Below are 27,108 nucleotides of genomic sequence, written 5' to 3'. Positions count from 1 at the left end.
ATATTCACCTTGAAAAAATATATAATTGTATTTTCATACCAATTCCATCAGATTCAAACATATATATATTTCATTATCACTTAACTCTCCAAAAAATCTTAATGCTTCTTCAAACCATTCTAAACCTATATCATGTGGTATAGATCCAAATAAATCAACCACATCTATGGTTACAAAAAGCAGATTTTCTTGTAACATACTCTCCTTAACATTTCTTAAAAAATCCCAAGAATCTTTGAGATAGGATTCTACCCTCATCATCAAATGTTTTAATTTCACATCTATATATCTAGCTGATGGTGAAATTGCTGAACCTTCAGCCACCACTATAGGGCGTAGTGGTGGATCTAAAAGATTTTTGTAAACTTTCGGGATACCGAAAATGGAAGGAACTCTAGGCTTATTATTATATAAAAATTCAAACATCTCTTTCTCAATGAATCCATCTAAAAATAAATCATATAAGGCTAAATATATTCTTCTATATCCTATAAAAATTTCATTTTTTGAAATATTGTCATATTTCAATGTATCTTGTAAAATATTCAACATTTTAGCCTCATACAAAATGGAATTCATAAGTACTATGCCCCCCCCTTATCGGGTTTCATCACTCTCAAATTAATATTCCCTTTTAACTGTTGAAGTAATTGTATTTCTATAGAGGAAAGATTCGGTGTAAATCTATTTTTCTTTACACCCTGTCTTAATTCATTTTCTAAAAAATGTTCAAAATTCCTTAACTGTGGGTGTGTTGGAGGATTCCAAACACTTCTTTTCTTTAACAAATTGGATTCATCTTCACCATTTAATATATCTCCACAAATCAATTCCAAATTAATCTTCCTAACAAACATTTTTAAATCTATGACTAATCTACTAATATCACATTTTGTTCTTGGGACAAAGTTTAGACCTTTAGAAAATAAACTAAAATAAGTATCATTGATGTATAATTCTGCATAGTTAAAAATGTTAAAATTAAAGGTTAAAAATGTTAAAACAGTAGGAATATATATTAATGAGTTGAACTCTAGATGTGATTGGATCATGTAAATGTTTGTGTAGGGTATATAAAGGGTAATTTGTAATTATGGTGTTGTCTGATGAAGTTTGGATGTGTTGGACGAAAAACGCGGTGATTCGTTAAGTGTTTAACGTTTGTATTTGTTAATAATAAACAGTTAATTTTATTTACGCTCGCTGTCCGGTGTTTAGTTTTCCTCATACAGTGCGTTTGCTGGTTATTGGTTTGTGTTCGCATTGGTCCTCAGTGTTTGGATTTTATAAATTTCAAGTATAGTCATTAACTCTAAGTTGTGTTTTTGCACTGGAGCTTTTGTTCCTGGGCCTCCAGTGAAAAAGGGTCTTTTTTTAGACCCAGTCAGACTAATTCCGGAAGCAGATTACAGTAAATAAAATGTAAAACTTTTTAAAGATAAACCGTTCAAAACATATAGTAACTATATACAAATTAAACTTGTTTTACAAATACAGTATGCGAGGAGAGAGCTGTAGCTCTTAATAGGCAATCCTCTTTCTAGAATCATTCTCTGTAAGCACTGAGGAACAGTGTGGAGCTGTACCTTCTAGAATCTAGGTGGTTATATTGTTGCTGTCAAGGTGACACCCCCCCCCCCCCGGATCTTTGTGCACTGTCACAATAACTTCTTGCTGATTTGCCACATTAATAAAATGTATTATTTAAAAAGATTAATGACAAATGTTGAAAGCATAAACCTAAATTAAAACTTCAGTGTTGTTTACACAATGCTTCTCATTAGTTTCCTCATAAAAAATCTATTCAGCAAAGTTGATGGCTTATCTTACTACTAGACTGTATCCCATCAGCATTTAATTATGTTAACACACTTCCTTAAACATTGAAATTAAAGATATCTTGGTGAGACTAGTGGCCCTCATTCATTTTTAGTCAGTATGGTATAAAGCACTTTTTATGTGCACAAAAATAACTGGAAACTTTTATTCCATGTCATTTCACGTGTAAAATTTAAAGAGCTAATGTTCTGCATTCCAGTAGCTTTGAATTTCATATTCACCTTTGTCTTTGCACACATTACAGACGATTTTGACACACTTTCACGTAAACAATATAGGAAAATTAAATAATATAATTTCTATCACTGTAACAGATTTTTGGTTGGTAATCATTTGAGTTATTCATTCTACTGAATTTTCCCAGCTTATTAGGGAAAGTACATTTCAATATTTGCATATTCCTTGTGAGTATGTCCTGGCTGCTTTGATGAGTACTTCCCACAGCGTTGCATACTCTTCATTTACAGGTGCACCCTGTTGCTTTAATCGACGTGTATGCTTTCAGTTTTACTGCTTTGTGGCTGTAACAATTTCACTGCACAGCTGCATCACTTGCGTATTTTAAATGCAGTCTTGTCTTGTGTTTGTGTGCCACCTGCATTTTTTCGACTGCACTCCAACAGGTGTATCATTTCTGTTCTGTACAAGTTTACTCCTCATTACGTTTGCACATATCGGTTTCACCTTTATGCATACTGCTCAACTGTTCAAATGTTTGCCTCATATTTTTTGGTCTGTTCCTCACAAAACTTGTGTTTTCTGGCAAATCAATGAGAATTGAAGTCAGTAATGCCATACATTTGAGTTTCAGACTTCAAATCCTTCAGAAAAAGCATGCAAACACAAAACCTGTTTTCTATCAACTTGTTTTAAGTTTGTAAGAGCAATATTTAAATTCTGTCCCTATTTTTTGGGCCTTTTACCCCCCCCCCCATTATTTTAGGGTTTGTCCAGATTTCTTGCGCTAAGAAGATGAGACATGCCTTTGTGTAACTGCTTCTGCTTGCACTTTTTATTCTTAGACCTACAACTTCCTTTCTAATTTTCCTTCCCCAGTTTCATTCTCCGGAATTATAAGGTTTCTCTGTACCCCTTACTGTATAGTAGTTGATATTTTTCCTCCTCTTTCATTTCGTCATAGTTCTATTTTCATTCTATTTTCCATGAGGAACTTTCTTTCCAGGGGTGTTGGCCTGCTTTACCCCCTTTTCTCCCAGGTTTTACTGAAGCCTCTTACTATTACTATTTTTATAGTAGCAGCATTGCTAAGTATATTTTAATCTCCGTTAACGTTGTGTAAGTTTTATTATTTCTTGCTGCTGTCTTTGACTTCTCTATGCATTGTCTTTCTGCCCACCTGCTGTATCATGACTCAATCCACTAGTCTGGCTTGCCTCCCACCAAGATTAGGTCTGTCCCTGGGAAGGGGAAGCCAGGAGCAGAGCTCAGTGAGTTGCATAGGGTAGCCAATGAAAGTGATATAGGTCCCACTGTGACATTATTCTCAGTTCCTGGGTGCAGGCTTACATGCTGCCTTCTTCCCTTCATAGCCAGTAAACACACTGCCTCAGCAAAGCCTGCATTGTTGGACCTGTAGGTACATCTTTCTACACATCTGACTTGGGTAAAGTGTGCAGCAGTGCTTGGTAGGTGATGAGCCTGCCTCACTCTCCAAACTGCTGCTTGACCATCACCCGCCCTTCATCAGGAGATAAACAACCAAATCTTGTTACCTGCCTTCTGTCAGCATGAACAAGCTAGTATCACCTGCCCACTTCCATATCCTAATTTGCTCTTTAACACACAAACCAGGTGATGAACCTTCATCAGGGGGCTGCAGTCAGAAGAACTGCGTTCATTTGTGCCCCAGAGGCAGCTTACTTTGTCAGGTAAACTTGGTAATAGAACCTTGTAACATTTGCTCTGAGAGTTAAGGAAAAAAAAAAAAGAAATCCTCTAGTTTGTAATAGGACATTTCTGGCTTTCTTTCAGAAAGGAGCTGGTATGAAAGGATTACCTGTATCAGGACCACTCACTACTCTTATTCCAGAACCAGCTGGCCCTCCTGTTGGTAAGAAAGGAACATCGGCACTCTCTGCACTTCTAGAAATGGAGGCAGCCCAGAGGTAAGTTTTGTCTTTACTTGTTAAACCACACTGCTTTGTAGTTTCACTAATAACAAGGAAAGGAAGTTTTTACATTTATGTAGTGTGTGTGTGTGTGTGTGTGTGTGTGTGTGTGTGTGTCTGTGTGTCTGTGTGTGTGTCTGTGTGTGCGTGTGTGTCTGTGTGCGTGTGTGTCTGTGCGTGTGTGTCTGTGTGTGTCTGTGTGCGTGTGTGTCTGTGTGCGTCTGTGTGCGTGTGTGCGTGTGTGTCTGTGTGTGCGTCTGCGTGTGTGTGTGTGTGTGTGCGTGTCTGTGTATGTGTGTCTGTGTGTGCGTGTGTGTGTCTGTGTGTGCGTGTGTGCGTGTGTGTGTCTGTGTGCGTGTGTGTGTGTGTGTGTGTGTGTGTGTGTGTGTGTGTCTGTGTCTGTGCGTGTGTGTGTCTGTCTGTGTGTGTGTGTGTGTCTTTGTGTGTGTCTGTGTGTGTGCGTGTGTGTGCAATTTTTTTGTTTATTATTGATGACAGCTGTACGTTTATATTCTGTGATATGAATTATGTAACATGCTGTGTTTTATGGCAAACTGAGTTGCACTGCTAAAGAAAACATGATGTTTTATTAGTGTTAGGTATTTAATTACACTGTAACAAAAGTGCAGGAAACATTAAAACCTATCATAGTAATGTAAAAGTAATCCTTGCATTAGTGAATGGCCCCACTGAGTAGTAAATAAAATTATGGCTTGCCTAAAGTGCAGAAAATCCAGGGTGATGTTGAATGACTTCTTTGGCTGTTTTAGCGATATAAGCCATGGTATGACACGGAGATCATCATTAGGTTCTGCTTTATTCAGATTTTATGTTGGTGACATGTCCACCAAACAGTGCGTGGCATATATAGTTGCTGATCACGTCGTACCTGAGGTGGGTTTACAGAACTCGAGTGATCGTTTCTGCCTGGGTCAAAGGTAACATACTCACCGTCACTGCATGTAAATCAGCTGTTACCTTAGGGATGGCTAGATGACGTGTGCTACATGTACATGGACTTGGAAACATTCTAAATTATGTGAAATTATTTAGATGTCATTCTGCTGTTAAATCTGCATGTTGGCTTCATGTGCACCATGTACATAATGCTGCTAACAGACAGATTATCTAATGAGATGTGCTGTGTGAATTCTGATGACACAGAGTATTTGCATTTCGAGTCCACATTTGGTGCCGTACTGACAGAGGCTGGTCAGTGAGGTATAAAGGATAAAGTAGTAGCAGCTGGATTAACAGAGGGGCAGCACTGTGATGGGTTGATGGGTTGATTTTCCTTAAGTTACAGACAAACTACAAGAGATCTGATTATGGTATACAAATTTATTAAGAACTAGTACGTTTTCTATTATACTGAAGTAAAAAGAGAGATGCATGTGAGCAGATTGAAGAAGCCTGTAACAGTTGAATGAAAAGGGCGTTATAGTTTTTGACAGTGTAGTCACCACCTGGAGATTAACCCTTAAAGATGTGACAAGTCCTTGGGTTTTAGAGGCTTTGGCTAAATTCATGGGATACAGTGTGTACAATATCTGTTAACTGCTGGAATTGGAAGCATTTTGCTCCCACTTCTTGTATTATTTAAATGTAAAGCAGTCAAGTGTATTGGTGTAAAAGAGTTTTATTTGGAATTGTATGACGTGATTGATATTTAATGTTTTCATTAATTAGTCTTTGAACATTTTCAGAACCAAATACATTGCAAAGGAGGTAAAGGAAACAGATGTGCTACACTAAAACTGACGTCACTGTAACAAAGCATTGTTGACTACGGCTTCATTTAAATCGTGTAGCATCAGAACTTCCACTTTGAATCATATTTATGCAATGAAACTAATTTCTGATACGACCACTAATGTCAAAATGTGGGTTCCTCTTTCATACCACATAAGAAGGCAGTAGTGTTAACAGAAAGAAAAACCATTGCAAATTATTTTAATATTTCTTTCAGTGAAAGAAACAGACATTGTCAGGGCAGTATAAACCATTTGCCTTCAGCTCTGTTAAACGTATGCATTATTCCCAGTTTCAAGCAAGGCAAGCGTACTTATGTTTAAAAGAAAAAAAAAGTCAACAGGGTCAAATGATGATTTTAGGAAAAAATTGTTTGTACTGCAAAACAGAATGGTTTACAGTCACCATTGCGAACTGCATTTGATCGAGAGTGACACTGTTGCAGTGCAGTTTTCCAAAGGGCAATTTTTCGAACCCAAATACATCAACTACACCACATCAAATGGGTAGTGTAGTTTGAGGATTTGAGTTCGGAATTTTGAGTGGAGATCGTGATTCATTGAGGAAGAGGGAATTAACACATTTTCTCACTGTAGTGCGATCTTGGAGTTGCTATATATAATTTGCAGGGGGTGTGAGGGGCTTGCCCCACTGCAAAATAGTAAAATACATGCACCGTTGACAACTGAATGTTATGGTACAGTAAGCTGCATTTAGCTGCTCATTTTCATCACTTCATCTTGTAATCTCTGATACTACACGAGCTGCTGATGTCACTATGGGCGGAACCAAAGATTTCTGTTGGTTAGAAGGCTCAGAGGCTAATACAGATGACTCAATGCTCCCATTGGAACTTGCTGACCAATGAAGTGATGAAAATGAGCAGCTAACTCCCACAACAAGTTGTGAGCAGCGTAATGTCTCTAATTTCTTTAAAAAGCAACAAAAGAAACAGCAAAATGTGCCAGTAATGTTTCCTTTTCAGCTAAACCTTCCGGAGAAGGTAGGAAGCTTTCAAAGAGCTCATCAAAGAGGGAGGTCCATGCAGCACCAAACACACAGCATTACAAATGGGACAAAAAGGAAAAACAACAGTCCATCTCAACAAGACTGCTCGACATTAATGCACAAAAATTAAGGATTGGCAAAGTGTGTCTTGTAGGTTGAAACATCATAAGTTGAGTTTTTTTTTTTTTAGGGTTTAGGATTAGTTGGGAATTAAATACCCATGTCTCCACCTTTGAAAAAGCATCTTGTGTTAAAATTTGTAGTTGTTGAGGATATGGTGTGGCACATGTCAATGTAGAATCGTCGGCATACTGGATGACAGAAGCATGCTGTGTAGCAGTGAAAAGTTTCTTAGTAAATAAATAAAATAGTAGAGGGCCCAGGCATGATCCTTGAGGTACTCCTGTTGAAACAGGCAGAGGAGAAGAGAGGTCTTGCTGCCATTGCAAGACTTGTTGACGGTTAGTTAGATTGTCTTGGAACCAAGCAATGGTAGCTGAACTTTAGACTTAGTTCTGTTAATGCATTAATCAGTTTGTTGTATGAGACCATGTCAAAAGCTTTTGAAAAGTCAAGGAATATCAAGGAGACAAATTTGCCATTGTTTCTGTGGACAGTAACAGTATTAGTGAAGGATAACAGAACTGTGGTGGTGCTATGGCCAGGTCAGAAACCATATTGAGTGTTAGCAGTTTGTTAGTTAGTAAATAATGCATGCTTTGTGTATGGACGCCTCTTTTGAGAATTTTTGATGATGGAGCGAGTACGGTTTTTGGGCGATAATTAGAGAATTCTGTTGATGTTCCTCCTTTATGTAGGGGGGTAATATGGGAGGTTTCCCACATGAAGGGAACTTGGTGTTCAGATATTGATCTATTAAAAGAAATAGGTACCTCTCACTCACATGGGTAGACTTCACACCAGTGATATGCTGATTTTAAGGTGGTTACACATGTGAGGGCTCAATGTAGAAGCAAATCCTCCTCGTTTTACCTTTCTATATTTTCTGATCGTAACCAAAAATATTTTGAACAGCACTGGATTTGCTTTGCTCTACTGCAGTGGAGCATGATTTTCTTTCTCTACTGACTGATCGTTAATCCCACCCCTTTAGTGTTAAGAGTATATGTTCGCTGGTATCTAGAAGTCAGATATGACTTGTGAGCCTGGATGGATTGATGGACATATCCAGCTAGTGGTAGTTTTATCTTTTTCAATTGGACTTTTTTTTTTTGTTATTTTTTTTAAACCCTGAGTGTATCTGCATTCTTAGTTGAGATTAGCACACGCAAGATATTGGGTGCTGAAGCAAATAAAAGGCACCGCTCTGAGAGAGGTAAACAGGACATGTATAGACAAAATAACCTTCAACATGTTCTTGTCATAAAGGATTTCAGGACATCCTATCAGACCATACATCAGGCTGAGCCAAGAAGAGAGATCCTAAAATTAGCTCCATGGGTGAGTGAGCTATTCACAAGTTTGTGGGGAATGAAAATGTAGCCACATCTCGTATGTAAGTCCGGCCTTTGGATTCTACCCTAAAACTTTACAGCTGAATATTACCTGTTTCACTGGGAGGGCTCTGTCTCCCATAACTAAAGGAGTATGATGATGCTACAGAACTGGGAGGGCTCTGTCTCCCATAATTAAAGGAGTTTGATGATGCTACAGAAGTAGGAGGCTCTGTCTCCCATAATTAAAGGAGTGTGATGATGCTACATAACTGGGAGGGGACTGTCTCCCATAATTAAAGGAGTTTGATGATGCTACATAACTGGGAGGGGACTGTCTCCCATAATTAAAGGAGTCTGATGATGCTACAGAACTGGGAGAGGACTGTTCCCTGTAATTAAAGGAGTGTGATCATGCTACAGACCTGGGATGGCCCTGTCTCCCATAATTAAGAGTGTGATGATGCTACAGAACTGAGAGGGCTCTGTCTCCATTAGTTAAATGAGTATGATGATGCTAACGAACTGGGAGGGCACTGTCTCCTGCAATTAAAGGAGTATGATGATGATACAGAACTGGGAGAGCTCTGTCTCCCATAATTAAAGGAGTTTGATGATGCTACAGAACTGGGAGGCTCTGTCTTCAGTAATTAAGAGTAAGATGATGCTACAGAACTCTGAGGGCTCACTCTCCTCCTAATTAAAGGAGTTTGATGATGCTACAGAACTGGGAGGGCTGTCTCCAGTAATTAGAGTGTGATGATGTTACAAAACTGGGAGGGCTCTGTCTCCTGTAATTAGAGTGTGATGATGCTACAGAACTGGGAGGGTCTGTCCCCTGTAATTAAAGCAGTTTGATGATGCTACAGAACTGGAAGGGCTCTGTCTCCATTCATTAAAGGATTATGATGATGCTTCAGAACAGGGAGGGTCTGTCTCCCGTAATTAAAGGAGTATCATGATGCTACAGAACTGGGAGGGCTCTGTCTCCATTAATTAAAGGAGTATGATGATGCTACAGAACCGGGAGGGCACTGTCTTCCGTAATTAAAGGAGTGTGATGACGCTACAGAACTGGGAGGGGTCTGTCTCTCATAATTAAAGGATTATGATGATGCTACAGACCTGATAGGGTCTGTCTCCCATAATTAAAGGCGTGTGATGATGCTACAAAACTGGGAGGGCTCTGTCTCCTGTAATTAAAGGAGTATGATGATGCTAGAGAACTGGGAGGGGACTGTCTCCTGTAATTGGAGTGTGATCATGCTACAGAACTGGGATGGCCCTATCTCCCATAATTAAAAGAGTGTGATGATGCTACAGAACTGAGAGGGCTCTGTCTCCATTAGTTAAAGGAGTATGATGATGCTACAGAACTGGAAGGGCTCTGTCTCCATTAATTAAAGGAGTTTGATGATGCTACAGACCTGGGAGGGCTGTCTCCAGTAATTAAAGGAGTTTGATGATGCTACAGAACTGGGAGGGCTCTGTCTCCCGTAATTAAAGGAGTGTGTTGATGCTACAGAACTGGGAGGGGTCTGTCTCTCATAATTAAAGGATTATGATGATGCTACAGACCTGAAAGGGTATGTCTCCCATAATTAAAGGCGTGTGATGATGCTACAGAACTGGGAGAGCTCTGTCTCTCGTAATTAAAGGAGTATGATGATGCTACAGAACTGGGAGGGCTCTGTCTCCAGTAATTAAAGGAGTATGATGATGCTACAGAACTGGGAGGGCTCTGTCTCCTGTAATTAAAGGAGTATGATGATGCTACAGAACTGGGAGGGCTCTGTCTCCCATAATTAAAGGAGTATGATGATGCTACAGAACTGGGAGGGCTCTATCTCCCTTAATTAAAGGAGTATATTGATGCTACTGAACTGGGAGGGCTCTGTCTCCAGTAATTAAAGAAGTGTGATGATGCTACAGACCTGGTAGGCCTCTGTCTCTTCTAATTAAAGGAGTATGACAATGCTACAGAACTGGGAGGGGTCTGTCTCCAGTAATTAAAGGAATATGATGATGCTACAGAACTGGGAGGTTCTGTCTCCCATAATTAAAGGAATTTGATGATGCTACAGAACTGGGAGGGGACTGTCTCTCGTAATTAAAGGAGTTTGATGATGCTACAACACTGGGAGGGCCCTGTCTCCCAGAATTAAAGGAGTATGATGATGCTGCATAACTGGGAGGGCTCTATCTCCCGTAGTTAAATGAGTATGATGATGCTACAGAACTGGGAGGGCTCTGTCTCCTGTAATTAAACGAGTATGATGATGCTACAGAACTGGCAGGGCTCTTTCTCCTGTAATGAAAGGAGTGTGATGATGCTACAGAACTGGGAGGACTCTGCCTCCAGTAATTAAAAGTGTGTGATGAATGCTACAGAACTGGGAGGGCTCTGTCTCCATTAAATAAAGGAGTTTGATGATGCTACAGAACTGGCAGGGCTCTTTCTCCTGTAATTAAAGGAGTGTGATGATGCTACAGAACTGGGAGGGCTCTGCCTCCAGTATTTAAAAGTGTGTGACGATGCTACAGAACTGGGAGGGCTCTGTCTCCATTAATTAAAGGAGTATGATGATGCTACAGAACTGGGAGGGCTCTGTCTCCATTAATTAAAGGAGTGTGATGATGCTACAGAACTGGGAGGGCTCTGTCTCCCGTAATTAAAGGAGTTTGACGATGCTACAGAACTGGGAGGGTTCTGTCCCCTGTAAATAAAGGAGAATGATGATGCTACAGAACTGGGAGGGGTCTGTCTCCTGTAATTAAAGGAGTATGATGATGCTGCAGAACTGGGAGGCTCGATCTCCCATAATTAAAAGAGTTTGATGATGCTACAGAACTGGGAAGGGTCTGTCTCCCATAATTAAAGGAGTATGATGATGATACAGAACTGGGAGAGCTCTGTCTCCCATAATTAAAGGAGTTTGATGATGCTACAGAACTGGGAGGCTCTGTCTCCACTAATTAAGAGTAAGATGATGCTACAGAACTCTGAGGGCTCACTCTCCTCCTAATTAAAGGAGTTTGATGATGCCACAGAACTGGGAGGGCTGTCTCCAGTAATTAGAGTGTGATGATGCTACAGAACTGGGAGGGCTCTGTCTCCTTTAATTAGAGTGTGATGATGCTACAGACCTGGGAGGGCCTGTCCCCCGTAATTAATGCAGTTTGATGATGCTACAAAACTGGAAGGGCTCTGTCTCCATTCATTAAAGGATTATGATGATGCTACCGAACTGGGAGGGTCTGTCTCCTGTAATTAAAGGAGTATGATGATGCTACAAAACTGGGAGGGCTCTGTCTCCATTAATTAAAGGAGTATGATGATGCTACAGAACTGGGAGGGCTCGGTCTCCCATAATTAAAGGAGTGTGATGATGCTACAGAACCGGGAGGGCTCTGTCTTCCGTAATTAAAGGAATGTGATGACGCTACAGAACTGGGAGGGGTCTGTCTCTCATAATTAAAGGATTATGATGATGCTACAGACCCGAGAGGGTCTGTCTCCCATAATTAAAGGAGTGTGATGATGCTACAGAACTGAGTGGGCTCTGTCTCCTGTAATTAAAGGAGTGTGATCATGCTACAGAACTGGGATGGCCCTGTCTCCCATAATTAAAAGAGTGTGATGATGCTACAGAACTGAGAGGGCTCTGTCTCCATTAGTTAAAGGAGTATGATGATGCTACCGAACTGGGAGGGCACTGTCTCCTGTAATTAAAGGAGTATGATGATGCTACAGAACTGGGAGGGTGTGTCTCCCGTGATTAAATGATTATGATGATGCTACTGAACTGGGAGTGCTGTCTGCAGTAATTAAGGGAGTGTGATGATGCTACTGAACTGGGAGGGCTCTGTCTCCAGTAATTAAAAGTGTGTGATGATCCTACAGAACTGGGAGGGCTGTCTCCAGTAATTAAAGGAGTTTGATGATGCTACAGACTTGGGAGGGCTCTGTCTCCCTAAATTAAAGGAATATGATGATGCTACAGAACTGGGAGGGCTCTGTCTCCCGTAATTAAAGGAGTGTGATGATGCTACAGAACCGGGAGGGCTCTGTCTTCCGTAATTAAAGGAGTGTGATGATGCTACAAAACTGGGAGGGGTCTGTCTCTCATAATTAAAGGATTATGATGATGCTACAGACCTGAGAGGGTCTGTCTCCCATAATTAAAGGCATGTGATGATGCTACAGAACTGGGAGGGCTCTGTCTCCCGTAATTAAAGGAGTATGATGATGCTACAGAACTAGGAGGGCTCTGTCTCCTGTAATTAAAGGAGTATGATGATGCTGCAGAACTGGGAGGGCTCTATCTCCCGTAATTAAATGAGTATGATGATGCTACAGAACTGGGAGGGCTCTGTCTCCTGTAATTAAAGGAGTATGATGATGCTACAGAACTGGGAGGGCTCTGTCTCCTGTAATTAAAGGAGTGTAATGATGCTGCATTACTGGGAGGGTCTCTCTCCAGTAATTAAAGGAGTATGATGCTACAGAACTGGGAGGGCTCTGTCTACCTTAATTAAAGGAGTATATTGATGCTACTGAACTGGGAGGGCACTGTCTCCAGTAATTAAAGGAGTGTGATGATGCTACAGACCTGGTAGGGCACTGTCTCTTTTAATTAAAGGAGTATAAAGATGCTACAGAACTGGGAGGGCTCTGTCTCCATTAATTAAAGGAGTATGATGATGCTACAGAACTGGGAGGGATCTGTCTCCTGTAATTAAAGGAGTATGATGATGCTACAGAACTGGGAGGTTCTGTCTCCTATAATTAAAGGAATTTGATGATGCTACAGAACTGGGAGGGGACTGTCTCCCGTAATTAAAGGAGTTTGATGATGCTACAGAACTGGGAGGGTTCTGTCTCCCGTAATTAAAGGAGTGTGATGATGCTACAGAACTGGGAGGGCCCTGTCTCCCGGAATTAAAGGAGTATGATGATGCTACAGAACTGGCAGGGCTCTTTCTCCTGTAATTAAAGGAGTGTGATGATGCTACAGAACTGGGAGGGCTCTGCCTCCAGTAATTAAAAGTGTGTGAAAATGCTACAGACCTGGGATGGCTCAGTCTCCAGTAATTAAAGGAGTTTGATGAGGCTTCAGAACTGGGAGGGCTCTGTCTCCATTAATTAAAGGAGTGTGATGATGCTACATAACTGGGAGGGCTCTCTCGATCGTAATTAAAGGAGTATGATGATGCTACAGAACTGGGAGTGTCTGTCTCCTTGAATTAAAGGAGTATGATGATGCTACAGAACTGGGAGGGGTCTGTCTACCGTAATTAAAGGAGTATGATGATGCTGCAGAACTGGGAGGCTCGGTCTCCCTTAATTAAAGGAGTTTTATGATGCTACAGAACTGGGAGGGCTGTCTCCCTTAATTAAAGGAATATGATGATGCTACAGAACTGGGAGGGCTCTGTCTCCATTATCTAAAGGAGTGTGATGATGCTACAGAACTTGGAGGGCTCTGTCTCCCGTAATTAAAGGAGTATGATGATGCTACAGAACTGGGAGGGTCTGTCTCCTGGAATTAAAGGAGTATGATGATGCTACTGAACTGGGAGGGCTCTGTCTCCAGTAATTAAAGGAGTATGATGATACTACAGAACTGGGAGGGCTCTGTGTCCCGTAATTAAAGGAGTTTGATGATGCTGCAGAACTGGGAGGGTTCTGTCTCCAGTAATTAAAGGCGAAGGATGATGCTACAGAACTGGGAGGGCTCTGTCTCCACTAATTAAAGGAGTATGATGATGCTACAGAACTGAGAGGTCCTTTCTCCCGTAATTAAAGGAGTATGATGATACTACAAACTGGGAGGGCTCTTTCTCCCATAATTAAAGGAGTGTGATTATGCTACAGATCTGGGAGGGCTCTGTCTCCCGTAATTAAAGGCGTATGATGATGCTACAGAACTAGGAGGGCTCTGTCTCCCATAATTAAAGGAGTATGATGATGCTACATAACTAGGAGGGCTCTATCTGAAGTAATTAAAGGAGAAGGATGATGCTACAGAACTGGGAGGGCTCTGTCTCCATTAGTTAAAGGAGTGTGATGATGCTGCAGATCTGGTAGGGCTGTCACCTGTAATTAAAGGTGTGTGCTAATGCTACTGAACTGGGAGGACTTCGTCTCCTGTTATTAATGGATTATGATGATGCTACAGAACTGGGAGGGCTCTGTCTCCCATAACTAAAGGAGTATGTTGATGCTACAGAGCTGGTAGGGCCCTGCCTCCTGTAATTAAAGGAGTGTGATGATGCTACAGAACTGGTAGGGCCGTCACCTGTAATTAAAGGGAGTGTGATGATGCTACTGACCTGAGAGGGCTGTCCCCTGTAATTAAAGGATTATGATGATGCTGCATAACTGGGAGAGCTCTGTCTCCAGTCATTAAAGAAGAAGGATAATGGTACAGAACTGGGAAGGCTCTGTCTCCATTAGTTAAAGGAGTATGATGATGCTACAGAACTGAGAGGGCCCTGTTTCCCATAATTAAAAAAGTATGATGATGCTACAGAACTGGGAGGGCTGTCTCCTTTAATTAAAAGAGTGTGATAATGCTACAGAACTGATAGGGCCGTCTCTTGTAATTAAAGGGGTGTGACGATGCTACTGAACTGGGAAGGCTCCGTCTCCTATAATTAAAGGATTATAATGATGCTGCAGAACTGGGAGGGCTCTGTCTCCCGTAATTAAAGGAGTTTGATGATGCTACAGAACTGGGAGGCCCTGCCTCTCGTAATTAAAGGATTATGATGATGCTACAGAACTGGGAGGGCTCTGCCTCCAGTAATTAAAGGAGTATGATGTTGCTACTGAACTGGGAGGGCTCAGTCTCTTGTAATGAAAGGAGTATAATGTTGCTACAGAACTGGGTGGGCTGCCTCCAGTAATTAAAGGAGTGTGATGATGCTACAGAACTGGGAGGGGACGGTCTCCTGTAATTATAAGAGTATGACGATGCTACAGAACTGGGAGGGCACTGTCTTCAGTAATTAAAGGAGTATGATGATGCTATAGAACTGTGAGGGCTCTGTCTCTTGTATTTAAAGGAGTGTGATGATGCTACAGAACTGAGAGGGTTCTGTCTCCAGTAATTAAAAGAGTGTGATGGTGCTACAGAACTGGGAGGGCTCTGTCTCCACTAATTAAAGGAGTATGATGATGCTACAGAACTGGGAGGGCTCTGCCTCCCGTAATTAAAGGAGAAGGCTGATGCTACAGAACTGGGAGGGGACGGTCTCCAGTAATTAAAGGAGAAAGTTGATGCTACAGAACAGGGAGGGCTCTGTCTCCACTAATTAAAGGAGAAGGATGATGCTACAGAACTGGGAGGGGACGGTCTCCAGTAATTAAAGGAGAAAGTTGATGCTACAGAACTGGGAGGGCTCTGTCTCCACTAATTAAAGGAGTATGATGATACTACAAACTGGGAGGGCTCTTTCTCCCATAATTAAAGGAGTGTGATGATGCTACAGATCTGGGAGGGCTCTGTCTCCCGTAATTAAAGGCATATGATGATGCTACAGAACTAGGAGGGCTCTGTCTCCCATAATTAAAGGAGTATGATGATGCTACATAACTAGGAGGGCTCTATCTCCAGTAATTAAAGGAGAAGGATGATGCTACAGAACTGGGAGGGCTCTGTCTCCATTAGTTAAAGGAGTATGATGATGCTGCAGATCTGGTAGGGCTGTCACCTGTAATTAAAGGTGTGTGCTAATGCTACTGAACTGGGAGGACTCCGTCTCCTGTTATTAATGGATTATGATGATGCTACAGAACTGGGAAGGCTCTGTCTCCCATAATTAAAAGAGTATGATGATGCTACAGAACTGGTAGGGCCCTGCCTGCTGTAATTAAAGGAGTGTGATGATGCTACAGATCTGGTAGGGCCGTCACCTGTAATTAAAGGGGGTGTGATGATGCTACTGACCTGGGAGGGCTGTCCCCTGTAATTAAAGGATTATGATGATGCTACATAACTGGGAGAGCTCTGTCACCAGTCATTAAAGAAGAAGGATGATGGTACAGAACTGGGAAGGCTATGTCTCCATTAGTTAAAGGAGTATGATGCTACAGAACTGAGAGGGCCCTGTTTCCCGTAATTAAAAAAGTATGATGATGCTACAGAACTAGGAGGGCTGTCTCCTTTAATTTAAAGAGTGTGATAATGCTACAGAAGTGATAGGGCCGTCTCTTGTAATTAAAGGGGTGTGACGATGCTACTGAACTGGGAAGGCTCTGTCTCCTGTAATTAAAGGATTATAATGATGCTGCAGAACTGGGAGGGCTCTGTCTCCCGTAATTAAAGGAGTTTGATGCTGCTACAGAACTGGGAGGCCCTGCCTCCCATAATTAAAGGATTATGATGATGCTACAGAACTGGGAGGGCTCTGTCTCCAGTAATTAAAGGAGTATGATGTTGCTACAGAACTGGTTGGGCTGCCTCCAGTAATTAAAGGAGTGTGATGATGCTACAGAACTGGGAGGGGACGGTCTCCAGTAATTATAAGAGTATGACGATGCTACAGAACTGGGAGGGCACTGTCTTCAGTAATTAAAGGAGTATGATGATGCTACAGAACTGTGAGGGCTCTGTCTCTTGTAATTAATGGAGTGTGATGATGCTACAGAACTGAGAGGGTTCTGTCTCCAGTAATTAAAAGTGTGTGATGGTGCTACAGAACTGGGAGGGCTCTGTCTCCACTAATTAAAGGAGTATGATGATGCTACAGAACTGGGAGGGCTCTGTCTCTCGTAATTAAAGGAGTGTAATGATGCTACAGAACTGGGGGGGCTCTGTCTCCACTAATTAGAGGAGAAGGATGATGCTACAGAACTGGGAGGGCTCTGTCTCCATTAGTTAAAGGAGTATGATGATGCTACAGAACTGGGAGGGCTCTGTCTCCATCAGTTAAAGGAGTATGATGATTCTTCAGAACTGGGAGTGCCCTGTTTCCCGTAATTAAAGGAGTACGATGATGCTACAGAACTGGGAGGGCTGTCTTCTTTAATTAAAGGAGTGTGATAATGCTACAGAACTGATAGGGTCGTCTCCTGTAATTAAAGGGGTGTGATGATGCTACTGAAATGGGAAGGCTCTGCCTCCTGTAGTTAAAGGATTATAATGATGCTACAGAACTGGGAGGGCTCTGTCTCCCATAATTAAAGGAGTTTGATGATGCTACAGAACTGGGAGGGCCTTGTCTCCCATAATTAAAGGAGTATGATTATGCTACAGAACTGGGAGGGCTCTGTCTCCCATAATTAAAGGAGTATGATGATGCTACAGAACTGGGAGGGCTCTGTCTCCCATAATTAAAGACGTTTGATGATGCTCCAAAACTGGTAGGGCTCTGTCTCTCGCAATTAAAGGAGTGTGATGATGCTACAGAACTGGGACGGCTCTGTCTCCCGTAATTAAAGGAATATGATGATGCTTCCGAACTGGGAGGGCTCCGTCTCTCGTAATTAAAGGAGTATGATGATGCTACAGCACTGAGTGGGCTGCCTGCAGTAATTAAAGGAGTGTGCTGAGGCTACAGAACTGGGAGGGCTCTGTCTCCAGTAATTAAAGGAGAAGGATGATGCTGCAGAACTGGGAAGGCTCTGCCTCCCGTAATTAAAGGAGTATGATGATGCTGCAAAACTGGGAGGGCTCTGTCTCCATTAATTAAGGGAGTGTGATGATGCTACAGAATTGGAAGGGCAATGTCTCCTGTAATTAAAGGAGTGTGATGATGCTACAGAACTGAGAGGGTTCTGTCTCCTGTAATTAAAGGAGTATGATGATGCTACAGAACTGGGAGGGCTCTGTCTCCTGTAATTAAAGAAGTATGATGATGCTACAGAACTGGGAGGGCTCTGTCTCCTGTAATTAAAGGAGTATGATGATGCTACAGAACTGGGAGGGCTCTCTCTCCCGTAATTAAAGGAGTATGATGATGCTACAAAACTGGAAGGGTCTGTCTCCTGTAATTAAAGGAGTGTGATGATGCTTCAGAACTGAGAGGGCTCTGTCTCCAGTAATTAAAGGGGTGTGATGATGCTACTAAACAGGGAGGGCTTTGTCTCCCATATTTAAAGGAATATGATGATGCTACAGAACTGGGAGGGCTGTCTCCAGTGATTAAAGGAGTATGGTGATGCTACAGAACTGGGAGGGCCCTGTCTCCAGTAATTAAAGGAGCGTGATGATGCTACAGAACTGGGAGGGGACTGCCTCCTGTAATTATAGGAGTATAATGATGCTACATAACTAGGATGGACGGTCTCCCATAATTCAAGGAGTATGATGATGCTACAGAACTGGGAGGGCTGTCTCCAGTAATTAAAGGAGTGTGATGATGCTACAGAACTGGGAGGGCTCTGTCTCCATTAATTAAAGGAGTATGATGATGCTACAGAACTGGGAGGACTCTGTCTCTCGTAAATAAAGGAGTATGATGCTATAGAACTGGGAGGGCTCTTTCTCCCGTAATTAAAGGCGTGTAATGATGCTGCAGAACTGGGAGGGTTCTGTCTCCCATAATTAAATGAGTATGATGATGATACAGAACTGGGAGGGCTCTGTCTCCCATAATTAAAGGAGTGTGATGATGCTACATAACTGGGAGGGGACTGTCTCCATTAATTAAGGCAGTATGATGATGCTACAGAACTGGGAGGACTCTGTCTTTTGTAATTAAAGGAGTATGAAGATGCTACAGATCATGGAGGGCTCTTTCTCCCATAATTAAAGGAGTATGATGATGCTACATAACTGGGAGGGGACTGTCTCCTGTAATTATAGGGGTATGATGATGCTACAGAACTGGGAAGGCTCTGTCTCCAGTAATTAAATGAATATGATGATGCTACAGACCTGGGAGGGCTCTGTCTCCAGTAATTAAAGGGGTGTGATGATGCTACTAAACAGGGAGGGCTCTGTCTCCCGTATTTAAAGGAGTATGATGATGCTACAGAACTGGGAGGGCTCTGTCTCCTGTAATTATAGGAGTATGATGATGCTACAGATCTAGAAGGGTCTGTCTCCCATAATTAAAGGAGTATGATGATGATACAGAACTAGGAGGGCTCTGTCTCCCGTAATTAAAGGAGTGTGATGATGCTACAGAACTGGGAGGGCTCTGTCTCCATTAATTAAAGGAGTGTGATGATGCTACAGAACTGGGAGGGCTCTGCCTCCCGTAATTAAAGGAGTATGATGATGCTACTGAACTGGGAAGGCTCTGTCTCCCGTAATTAAAGGAGTATGATGATGCTACAGACAGGGGAGGGCTCTGCCTCTTGTAATTAAAGGAGTATGATGATGCTACATAACTGGGAGGGCTCTGTCTTCAGTAATTAAAGGAGAAGGATGATGCTACAGAACTGGGAGGGCTCTGTCTCCATTAGTTAAAGGAGTGTGATGATGCTACTGAACTGGGAGGACTCTGTCTCTCGTAATTAAAGGAGTGTGATGATGCTACAGAACTGGAAGGGCTCTGTCTGCCGTAACTAAAGGAGTATGATTATGCTAAAGACCTGGGAGGGCTCTGTCTCCATTAATTAAAGGAGTATGATGATGCTACAGAACTGGGAGGGCTCTGTCTCCAGTAATTAAAGGAATATGATGATGCTACAGAACTGGGTGGGCTGTCTCCAGTAATTAAAGGAGTGTGCTTATGCTACAGAACTGGGAGGGCTATGTCTCCAGTAATTAAAGGAGTATGATGATGCTACAGAACTGGGAGGGCTCTGTCTCCAGTAATTGAAGGAGTATGATGATGCTACAGATCAGGGATGGGTCTTTCTCCCATAATTAAAGGAGTATGATGATGCTATATAACTGGGAGGGGACTGTCTCCTGTAATTATAGGAGTATGTTGATGCTACAGAACTGGGAGGGCTCTGTCTCCAGTAATTAAAGGAGTATGATGATGCTACAGAACTGGGAGGGCCCAGTCTCCCATAATTAAAGGAGTATGATGATGCTACAGAACTGGGAGGGCTCTGTCTCCATTAGTTAAAGTAGTATGATGATGCTACAGACCTGGGAGGGCTCTGTCTCCATTAATTAATGGAGTGAGATGATGCTACAGAACTGGTAGGGCCGTCACCTGTAATTAAAGGGGTGTGGTGATGCTACTGAACTGGGATTAACGGATTATGATGATGCTACAGAACTGATAGGGCTCTGTCTCCCATAATTAAAGGAGTATGATGATACTACAGAAAAGGGAGGGCCCTGTCTCCCGTAATTAAAGGAGTATGGTTATGCTGCAAAACTGGGAGGGCTGTCTCGTTTAATTAAAGGAGTTTGATGATGCTACAGAACTGGTTAGGCCATCACCTGTAATTAAAGGGGTGTGATGATGCTACAGAACTGGGATGGTCTGTCACCCATAATTAAAGGTGTATGATGATGCTACAGAACTGGGAGGGCTCTACCTCCCGTAATTAAAGGAGTATGATGATGCTACAGAACTGGGAGGGGACTGTCTCCATTAATTAAAGGAGTATGATGATGCTACAGAACTGGGAGGACTCTGTCTGCATTAATTAAAGGAGTATGATGATGCTACAGATCAGGGAGGGCTCTGTCTCCCATAATTAAAGGAGTATGATGATGCTACATAACTGAGAGGGAACTGTCTCCTTTTATTATAGGAGTATGATGATACTACAGAACTGGGAGGGCTCTGTCTCCACTAATTATAGGAGTATGATGATGATGCACATTTGGGAGGGCTCTGTCTCCTCTATTTAAAGGAGTTTGATGATGATACATAACAGGGGGCTCTGTTTCCAGTAATTATTGGAGTGTGAAGATGCTACAAAACTGGGAGGGCTCTCTCCCGTAATTATAGAAGTATGATGATGCTACAGAACTGGGAGGGCTCTGTGTCCTGTAATTAAAGGAGTTTGATGATGCTGCAGAACTGGGAGGGCTCTGTGTCCTGTAATTAAAGGAGTTTGATGATGCTGCAGAACTGGGAGGGCTCTGTTTCCAGTAATTATAGGAGTATGATGATGCTACAGAACTGGGTGGGCTCTGTCTCTATTAATTAAAGGAGTATGATGATGCTACAGAACCGGGAGGGCTCTGTCACTTGTAATTTAAAGGAGTTTGATGATGCTACAGAATTAAGGCTGCTATATCTGTTACAGGATGACAGTTATAATATGAAATTGAGAGAAATAGCATAGAGCAAATGCCAAACTACAGTTTTGAATTAGTAGTAGGCTTTTAGAAACAAGGAATGGAAACAAAATGACCACAGGGGAGTGTTTTTTATATATATATATATATATATATATATATATATATATATATATATATATATATATAATACAATGAGATGGTACTAGAAAGGAAAGGTGTTAAAGTTTAGAAGCCTCCTCTACAGCTGGTCAAGGTAAAATTTCTTGTGCATTAGTTGGCCAAAGGAAAACACAGAAAAACATAGCGTTTGTAATTGTTCTCCAGGAGAAATCTTTGCTGTTGTGATTTCTTCCTTTTCCTAGTTCAGGGGTCTGCAGCCTGCAGTTCCAGAGCCACATGTGGCTCTTTCACCCCTCTGCAATGGCTTCCTGTCGCTTTGAAAAATAATGGCCACTCTACCGTGCAACACACATACAGACACACACACACACACACACACACACACACACACACACACACACACTGAGAGTGACTGAGCGATGGACTTTAAATATTGCTCTTGTAAATTTATAAACTTGCTAGAATAACATGATTTATTTTGCTATGCATTCCACAAACACTAAGAGTGATCTCAAGCGATCACCTGGCAGCAGCAGCAGCATCTTGTGAAAGGTTTCCATATCTCTCATACTTCTCAAAGTCTTAGCACAAGAAATCTGGACAGAGCCACAAATAAAGGGGAACAAAGGAACAAAAATAGGGACGGACTTTAAATATTGCTCTTATAAAATTATAAACTTGCTAGAATAACATGGGTTCTCTTAACATGCATTTTACACACAACACACACACACACACACACACACACACACACACACACACACACACACACACACACACACACACACACACACAGTTACCTGTCAACTGTGCAGACTTTCACTGAATGTCCTGACTTTTGCCTCATATTTATGGTTTGTTTCTCATAAAATTGTGGTTTTCTGGCAAATCATCAAGGGCTGAAGTCAGAAAAAATAGACATTTGAGTTTGACTTCATACCCTTGAGAAAATTCATGCTAATGCAAAATTTGTTATTCTGTCAGCTTTCTAAGTTTGTAAGAGCAATATTTAAAAAGTGTCCCTATGTTTGGGCCTGTGTTGCTGCATTATTTATGGCTTTATCCAGATGTCTTGTTCTAAGAGGTGAAGAGATATCACTCACACACACACACACACACACACACACACACACACACACCAATAGCGATCGAGCAATCCCAACAAAGGAAGAAAAATAGGGACAAAATTTAAATATTGCTCTTATAAACTTAGTTCTTTTATAGTTAGTATAATAACTATACATGCAACTTTATACACTGTGTTATCTTCATTTTAGGGGTCCCGATGAATTTTATTTGGTGGGAGAGGGGCCAAAAATGGCTCTCTTGATAGTGAAGGTTGCAGAACCCTGTGACCTAGTTGGTGTAAACATCGAGTTGGATTGTATAAGTTAGAGAGAGTGGAGGTCTTGCCCACAGCAAAAAATGCTTAAATGTTTTCTCTCATCTGTGTTTTGGGCATTATTTTTTGATATCTTTATTAAATTATCACTTAAGACATTGACACACATACGTTTATTAAGAAGAAAAATAAACAAACCATATACACTTCTGTAACATTTACATGCATTATACATTGTACATTACATATGTTTTCCTGTCTTTATAACAACTGTCGTTCGGTCCAGCATTACATAAATTGCTCAGTTCCTGCCTTCTGTTAAACTTCACTCCTCCTTTTGAACATTATGTTGTGTGTGTATTGTTCCCACAAATTCCATTTACCTCAAATTTGCTCCTTCCCTTTTCTAAATATCCTACTGCCAGTTCTTTTATCTATCTTACAATATTGAATACTTCAGATGTAGTTGGTTTAGATTTTGGTTGCCATTTTCTAGTAATTGTTTTTTTTTTTTGGCAGCCAAGAGAATTAAACTTGACAAGGTCCCACTATATCTAGGCAATTCAGATCCTGTGTCACACTTTAAAATAGTAATTATTTAGTTACAGCCATTTGTTCCCCCAGTATGACAGAGTATTCTATAGAATTTTTAAAATTTGCCAACTCATTGCACTCCCAAAAAAACATGTTCCCAGTTACAGTTTTCTTCCCCATCACACCTCCAACATTTGCTATCTACCTGAGGAAATATTCTTTGAAGTCTGCTTAGCACATACAATTTCTTATGCAAACACTTGGAAGCAAAATCCTGGAGTTTGTTGCACACTTGGGAGCCATGCGGATGTCCTTTTGTTGTTCCCTTCTAAACTGCTTCTGTACTCTATCATCCCAATTTTTTCTAATCTCCTGTGATTGATTCTAGTTATCATGCAATATAGTATATGCTTCAGTTTCTATTTGTAACAGCATCTTCTGCTCTAGATTCTACTGGAAACTCTACCAGAAAAGCTCTTTCACTTAGAATTCCCCTATCCCTTTTTCTTTGCCTATATTCTGATACTAATTTTTGGTAGAGAAGGCAGTCCAAACTTCTGCTTGGTCTCATCCCACTACATTACCTTTCTAGTAATTTGCACCCAAAACGTTAGTTCCTTTGCCAGTTTTCTCCAGTAAATTCCAACTCCCTTTTGCCTGTTTCTGTACCCCGACTTGCACTCATCCCTGTTGGCAAAATCTCTTTTCTCCATTCCTGTGTTGGCTTAGTTCTTAGAATACTTTCTGCAACTTTATGAACATAATATGCATGATGATAATTATTCCTAACGATTTGCATCCAAAATCCCACTCTCTCCTCATTTCTTGAATTCCTTCTGCTTCATCACAATTCCTTTCCACTTTAAATTAGAACCTCGTGCTTGTATTACGTATATGAGCCTTAACTGCATAACTCTAGAATATTCATTGAAATCAGGTAATCCTAAACCACCTTGTTCTATTGGGGGGGGGATCAGATTATCCCACTTAACTCTTTTCCCGCTTCCCCTCACAGACAGATTTCTTCAACTCTTTATTAATTATTGTCCACAATTTCTCCTCTCTTTACTAAAAATATTCCTGACCCCTATATAAAATTAAAGGGACAGAAAGCATTTTCACTGCTTGTATCTTACTGTCTAAATCCATAAACAAGAGCTATCAGATTCTCAGGTTTTGTATTATCTTTTGTTTAGTGTCATCCCACATATCCTTAGCTGCCGTAACAGAAAGCTTTTTAATCCATATGCTTAAATAATTCATCCTGCTGTGCCCCATAAATATGGTATTGCTGAACCAATTTGCATGTGGGTACATAATTTACGGCTATAGCATTTGTTTTTATTTTCATTAATTTTATATCCTGAAAAAAATGTGAAACCATCTCAAAATGTTTCACACCACCAAAATGTCCTTTTCTGAATTTATCAAGTACAAAATAATATCATTGGCAAATAAAGCTGGCTTTTCTTGATTACCACACCAGTTATTTTAGAGAGGAACCTTCCCACTTTAATCCTTTCCTCTGATCTTCCATATATCTTCCTAATGAACCTTATTATTATATCAGGGAAAAACATATCCTTCAGTTGTCCTACTTATAAAATCTCAGCTTACTCTATTAAATTCTTTCTCTGCATCAAGACCCACCAACAGGAGTTGCATTTCCTTAAAGGGGTGGGATTGGCATAGTGGTTAAGGTCTTTGTCACAGATACAAGGTACAAAGTTTGATTCTGACCTCTAGTTATTGGCTAGGCTTGTAATAGTCTGCAAACTGATAGTGTAGTATTTATCTCTAACTATTTAGCTTCCCTCTGGCTCATCAGTGTTCTGTTAATGTTGTCAAATGTTTGCCTTCCCTCCACAAAACTACATTGGTCCATATCTACTAGTGTTGACAACACCATTGCCATTCTTTTAGCTAGTATATACATAAACACTTTCTAATAATGGTTTAAAATTGAAATGGGTGTACATGAACCTGTATCTGATGGGTCTTTACACTTTGGGTAATACAGCCACCATAGCTAACTTCCACGATGCTAATGTTTCCTTTCTTTTTAAAATACTGTTGAACAGAATCTTCCAGATCTTTATCACTTTCTTCCCTCCTAACTCCAAACTTCCACAGGAATACCATCTGTTCCTGGAGACTTCCTATAAATTGATTACACATCATCATTTTAATCTCATATTTCCTATATTAATTATTAGTTTTTTAAACAAGAAAATTTTTTATTGAATTATCACTTATGACACAGGCAATTGTACATTTATATAAATGAAAACAAATCATATGGACATATTTTCAGTTGCAAACGTTATACATCACATATAATTTTCTATACAGTTATTGTCAGTCAAAGATTACATAGCTCATTCAATGCCTAGCTTCATAGCAGGCTACTAGGCTAGTGGTCCTAGAGCCTTTACAAGCCCAGCCATGTTAATCCAGTGTGTCCTCATTTGTTCTTGTTGTTCGCAGAACAAATTTATTAACAGAATGGGTCTGTAATCCGCACTGGCAAGCCCTGTCCATGAGGGACATAGGTGCCACCCCAGGGGTGAATTTGCGGTCTCCCATCCACTTATCTATGTTGCGTCTGAATAGGTCAGTGAGGAGCTTCGTTTTACATGAATACAAAGTCTATTCCAGAGTAGCAGCAGTCTCTGGGAGACGTATCTCTCTTTCCAGCATGTTCTGTTAATGTCAGTGGCTAGGTTGAGATCCCTAGAGCAAGTGACTCTTGTGCCATTTGACTTGTGGATATTCAGCATGTCCATTAGGGCAGAGTCAGAGATTGCCATATAGGCCAGGCAATAGTTGCCTCTCAGCAGCCTATAAGATACAGAGTAAAAGGGCTTTCAGCTTGTCCATGTAAGTCATGGTTTGGAGTCCTTGTTTTTTCTTGGTGAGAAACCTCTGAGGTGTCTTCAGCTGCTGCAGGTGTCTGGTGAGGTACATGCAAAAGGGTGCATTATACTTTATTAGTGGTCTGATGAGGGTTGAGTACAGTGGAGTTCCCTTAAATGTCATTCTTCATTGAGAACATTATTCTGCCTGTATTATTCCCACAATTCCCATTTTTTTCTATGTAGTTTGCTCCTATCCTTTTCTTCCTACTTCCAGTTATTTTATCACTGTTACATTATTCACTACTTCAAATACAGATGGTTTAGACTTTGGTTTCCACTTTCTAGTAATTGGTTTTCTGGCAGCTACCAGAATTAAGCTCAGCACGGCCTTACTTTGTCTAGCCAATTCTGATTCTGTATCACAGCTCAAAAAATCATTTCCTTAGTTACACCAATGCACTCCCCCAGTATTTTTGACAGATTAATATGCAGGGAATTTTTAAAGTCTGCCAACTCATTACACTCCCAAAAATATGTTCCCAATTACCTCTTTCTTCCCCATCACACCTCCAACATTTGCAGTCTACCTCAGGAGAAATTCTTTGTTGTTTGATTAGGATATAAAAATACCTGGACAAACATTTCAAGCAATGAACCTAAATATTCTCGACTTTCTTGCATATTTGGGAGCCCTGTATATAGTGTCATTGTTTCTTTGTTGAATTGCTTATCCAGTCTCTCTTCCTAATCCTTTCTAATCTCCTGTGATTGATTCTTATAGTTTTCATGCAATATTTTATATACCCTACCAGTTATCTCTTTTTGATAGCAGCTTCTGTTCTAGATTCTACTAAAACTGTATCAGTGTTGGTCTTTCACTTAGGATCCCCCTGTTCCTATTCC

The 27,108-nt window shown here is 41.0% G+C and overlaps 1 protein-coding gene across 1 annotated transcript in view; it reads left to right on the top strand.

Annotated features, from left to right (window-relative positions):
- The window catches only part of DEPDC5 (DEP domain containing 5, GATOR1 subcomplex subunit), a 2,513,958-nt gene that overhangs the window by 1,566,781 nt on the left and 920,069 nt on the right, over positions 1 to 27,108 (top strand). The window contains exon 31 of the mRNA XM_044068865.1: positions 3,832 to 3,965. Within this exon, the coding sequence (XP_043924800.1) occupies positions 3,832 to 3,965 (134 nt within the window). The remainder of the gene's footprint in view (positions 1 to 3,831; positions 3,966 to 27,108) is intronic.

This window comes from Protopterus annectens, chromosome 4.part0 (assembly GCF_019279795.1).
Source record: "Protopterus annectens isolate FY-2018-M chromosome 4.part0, PAN1.0, whole genome shotgun sequence".
Classification (NCBI taxonomy): Eukaryota; Metazoa; Chordata; order Ceratodontiformes; family Protopteridae; genus Protopterus; species Protopterus annectens.
The sequence above is the reverse complement of the archived record's forward strand: the minus strand, read 5'-3'. Positions and strand labels throughout refer to the sequence as shown.